General features: G+C 44.6%; 1 protein-coding gene across 1 annotated transcript in view; it reads right to left on the reverse strand.

Moving 5' to 3' along the window:
• Positions 1-248: 248 nt before the first annotated feature.
• LOC105519221 overlaps positions 249-5,011 on the reverse strand; it is a 16,914-nt gene continuing 12,151 nt past the window's right edge. The window contains 1 exon segment of the mRNA XM_011952528.1: positions 249-560. Within this exon segment, the coding sequence (XP_011807918.1) occupies positions 249-560 (312 nt within the window).

The raw sequence follows: 5,011 nt of genomic DNA on the forward strand, positions 1-5,011 counted from the left end.
TTCTGAGCAGAAACTCCAAGAACCAGTGCATTGTCCACCACAGGCTCTACCATAAGACCAGCAACAAGATGCTTAAGATGCTTTTGGCTGCAAGTAACAGGGCAAGACCCTGCTTTTTAAAAAGGGAAAGAAACAAAGAAAAGGAAGGAAGTTTTGAAAAATAAAGGAAAAGGGAGGGGCAATTTATGGAGGAATGACACAGGAGGGGCCAGGACCAGACACCGGCCCAAGTTAGGAAGAAAGAGCACTCATCCCTCATGACAGGGAGCAGGCAAGTGTGGGGCCAGGTAGGAGATGAGGAAGGCCCACCCAGCAGCTTCCGTGAAGTAGATGGCAAAGTAATGCATTTGGAGAGGGGCGGGGTGACAGGTAGTGGATATGAGGAAGCAGAGAAGGGTTGAAAAAGCCAGAGTGAAACTTTGAAGAGACAAGTGTTTGAAGAAGTAGTGATACCACAGACAAGGGGCAGTTGAAAGATCCTGGTGCCCCAGATGATTCATCCCTTCCCCACCCCCATGGACACCAAACACAAGAATGTTGACAGCTTCATACGATGGCAGCTTTGGGGAATGGTGATGGCAGAGCAGGCCCATGGAGCCAGAGTTCTTCAACTTCGAGGGAAACTCATCTTTCCTTTCCATGGGTTTCATCAAGGATGCTTTTGGTTGCAAGTAATAGAAAACCCAAACTCCTCTGGGAGGCCGATGCGGGCGGATCATGAGGTCAGGAGTTTTGAATCCAAAAACTTAGCCGGGTATGGTGGCAGATGCCTGTAGTCCCAACTATTCAGGAGGCTGAAGCAGGAGAATGGTGTGAACCCAGGAAGTGGAGCTTGCAGTGAGCTGAGATCATGCCACTGCACTCCAGCCTGGGCGACAGAGTGAGACTCTGTCTCAAAAAAAAAGAAAAGAAAAGAAAAGAAAAAAAAGAAAAGAAAAGAAAAGAAAACTCTAACTCAACTGGCTTTTAAATTTGTATATATATATATATATGTATCCCAAGTAGCTGGGATTACACCACGAAGTCCAGCTAATTTTTTTTATTTTTAGTAGAGATGGGGTTTCTCCATGTTGGCCAGGCTGGTCTCGAACTCCCGACCTCAGGTGGTTTGCCTGCCTCGATCTCCCAAAGTGTTGAGATTACAGGTGTGAGCTACCACACCCGACCGACGCAGAAACTCTTAACAAAATATTTGCACATAAAATTCATCAATAGATCAAAAGAATTATACACCATGACCCAATGGGGCTCATTTCAGAGATGCAAGCCTGCTTCAATATTTGAAAATAATCAATATAATCCACCAAAACAGGTGGAAGAAGAAAAATCACATGATCCTATCAAAGAATGTAGAAAAACATTTGCCATACTTCTGCACCCATTCACGATTAAACAGAAAAATCCTCAGAAAAAGTGGAATGGAGGGGAATTGCCTCAACTTGATAAAGAACATCTATAAAAAGCCTACGGCTGTGGAGCCAGGCACGGTGGCTCATGCCTGTAATCCCAGCACTTTGGGAGGCCTAGATATGCAGATTGTTTGAGCTTATGAGTTCAACACCAGCCTGTGCCACATGGTGAAACCCCATCTCTACAAAACATGCATAACTTAGCTGGGCGTGGTGACAGGTGCCTGTAGCGCCAGCTACTCAGGAGGCTGAGGTGGGAGGATCGCTTGAACCCAGGAGGCGGAGGTTACAGTGAGCCGAGATCATGCCATTGCACTCCAGCCTGGGCAACAGAGTGAGACCCTGTCTCAAAAAATAAAATAAAATAAAACAAAATAAAAGCCTACAGCTAAAATTATACTTAATGATGAAAGATTGAGTGCTTTCTCCCTACAGTGAGGAGTAAGGCAAAGATGTCCTCTATTACCGTTCTTACTCAACCACAGTACTGAAAGTTCCATCCAGTGCAATCAGGCAAGAGAAGTAAATAAAAGACAACTGGATCAAAAAAGAAGAAATAAAACTGTTTGCAGGCCAGGCACAGTGGCTCATACCTGTAATCCCAGCACTTTGGGAGGCCGAGGCGGGTGGATCACAAGGTAAGAATTCGAGACTAGCCTGACCAACATGGTAGACTCATCTCTATTAAAAATACAAAATTTGGCCAGGCGTGGTAGCTCACGCCTGTAGTCCCAGCTACTCAGGAGGTGGAGGCAGGAGAATCACTTGAACCCAGGAGGCGGAGGTTGCAGTAGGCCAAGATCGTGCCACTGCGCTCCAACTTGGGCGACAGAGCGAGACTCTACCTCAAACACACACACAATCTGTTTGCAGATGACATAATTGTCAACATAGAAAATCCAAGTAATCTACAAAAATTCTCATAGCACGAATGAATCCAGCAAGATGACAGTATATAAGAGAAACAGACAAAGATTAACTGTATATATTAGCAACAAATGCACTCATTCTATCAACAAATACACCTACAGTGTGCCAGGCACTGTTCTGTGTGCTGGGGACATAAAAGTGAACAAAACAGACAGAAATCTCTTTTGATTGTTGGTTGTGTGGGGTTTTTTGTTTGTTTGTTTTTGTTTTTGTTTTTTGGTGGTCTTTTGTTTTTGTTTGTTTGTTTGTTTTTGAGACTGAGTCTCTCTCTCTTGCCCAGGCTGGAGTGCAGTAGCACAATCTCTGCTCACTGCAATCTCCGTCTCCTGGGTTCAAGCAATTCTCATGCCTCGGCCTCCCATGTAGCTGGGATTACAGGCGCCTGCCACCACACCTGGCTAATTTTTTGTATCTTTAGTAGAGACGGGGTTTCACCATGTTGGCCAGGCTGGTCTCAAACTCCTGACTTCAAGTGATCCTCCTGCCTCAGCCTCCCAAAGTACTGGGATTACAGGCATGAGCCACTGTGTCTGGCCCAGAAATCTCCTTTGAACACCAAAACAAAAAGTACAGCTAGCCTCAGTGGTTCATGCCTGTAATCCCAGCACTTTGGGAGACCGAGGCAGGCTGATGGTTTGAGGGCAGGAGTTTGAGACCAGCCTGGGCAACATGGCAAAACCCCATTTTTACAAAAAAAATAAAATAAAATAAACCTGGGCATGGTTGCACGTGCCTGAAGTCTCAGCAGCTTGGGAGGCTGAGGTGAGAGGATCGCCTGAGCCCAGGAGGTGGAGGCTGCACTGAGCTATGATTCCACCACTGCACTCCAGCCTGGGCAATAGAGCAAGACTCTATCCTCACCAATGCCCCCAAAATACCATTTATAATAACTTTTAAAATATGAATTGCTTAGGTGAAATCTTTAAGAAATGTACAGGACTCATAGTGAAAGCTATAAAACCCTGATGAAAGACATTAAAGGAGACCTAATTAAAAGGAGAGACACACTGTGTTTGTGGATTGGAAGACTGGACGGAGTAAAGACCTCAGTTCTCTTCATATTGATATGTAGACTTAATGCAATTCCTATTCAAAACTCCAGCAAGACTTTTCAGATATTGACAAGATTATTCTACAATTTACATGGAACACGAAAGGAATCAGAATAAGTAAACCAATTTTTAAAAAAATAGGCTGGGCGCAATAGCTCATGCCTGTAATCTCAGCACTTTGGGAGACTGAGGCGGGTGGATCATCTGAAGTCAGGAGTTTGAGACCAGCCTGGCCAACATAGTGAAACCCCACCTCTACTAAAAATACAAAAATCAGCCAGACATGGTGGTGGGTGCCTGTAGTCCCAGCTACTCAGGAGGCTGAGGCAGGAGAATTGCTTGAACTCAGGAGGCAGAGGTTGCAGTGAGCCGAGATCGTGCCATTGCACTCCAGCCTGGGTGACAGAGTGAGATTCTGTCTCAAAAAAAAAAAAAAAAAAAATTAAAATTGGCAAGAGAATCTCTTGAACCCAGGTGGCAGAGGTTGTAGTGAGCCAAGATCGTGCCACTGCACTCCAGCCTGGGCAACAGAATGACACACCATCTCAAAATAAATAAATAAAATAAAATAATTTTTAAAATTAAAAGAAGAATAAAATAAGATGAATTAGCCTACTGATTTCATGACTTAGGATTCACTACAGTAGTTGACTGTTGTTTTGGTAGAAGGAGAGATACATAGACCAATGCAACACAATAGAAAATCCAGAAATAGACCCGCACAAATACGCCCAACTGATTTTTGGCAGAAGTGCAAAGCCAACTCAATTGAGGAAGAATAGCCTTTTCAACAAATGGTGTTTGGACAAATTGGACATCTATAGGCAGAAAAGTGGCTCATAATATAAACCTCAGATCTTATGCTCAAAATGGATCAAAAATTTAAATTTAAAGTGTAAAACTAGGCCGGGCACATTGGCTCACGCCTGTAATTCCAACACTTTGGGAGGCCAAGGTGGGCGGACAACCCAAGCTCAGAAGTTCGAGACCAGACTGTCCAGTATGGTGAAATACAAAAATTAGCCAGGCGCAGTGACATTTACCTGTAATCTCAGCTACTCAGGAGGCTGAGGCAGAAGAATCACTTGAGCCCAGGAGGCAGAGGTTGCAGTGAGCCAACGGGAGTTGGGCAATGGGAGTGAAACCCTGTCTCAAAACAAAAAAAAGGAAAACTAGAATACATTTTTAAAAGAACATATGGGAAAATCTTTGGGATCTGGGGCTAGAGAAAGAGTTCTTACCCTTGACACTTAAAGCACGATTCATAAAATGAAAAGTTGATAAGTTGGACTTCATCAAAATTTAAATTTTTAATCTGTGAAAGACCCCATTAAGAAGATAGAAAGAGTTGGCCGGTGCGGTGGCTCACACCTGTCATCCCAGCACTTTGGGAGGCCGAGGCGGGTGATCACTTGAGGTCAGGAGTTCGAGACCAGCCTGGGCAACATGGCAAGACCCCATTTCTACACAAAGTACAAAAATTAACCAGGCATGGTGGTGCATGCCTGTGGTCCCAACTACTCAGGAGGCAGAGGTGAAAGGATCACTTGAGCCCAGGAGGTTGAGGCTACAGTGAGCCAAGATCATGCCACTGCACTCCAGCCTGGGCAACAAAGCAAG

This window comes from Colobus angolensis, unplaced genomic scaffold (assembly GCF_000951035.1).
Source record: "Colobus angolensis palliatus isolate OR3802 unplaced genomic scaffold, Cang.pa_1.0 Scaffold34, whole genome shotgun sequence".
In the NCBI taxonomy this organism is placed as follows: Eukaryota; Metazoa; Chordata; class Mammalia; order Primates; family Cercopithecidae; genus Colobus; species Colobus angolensis.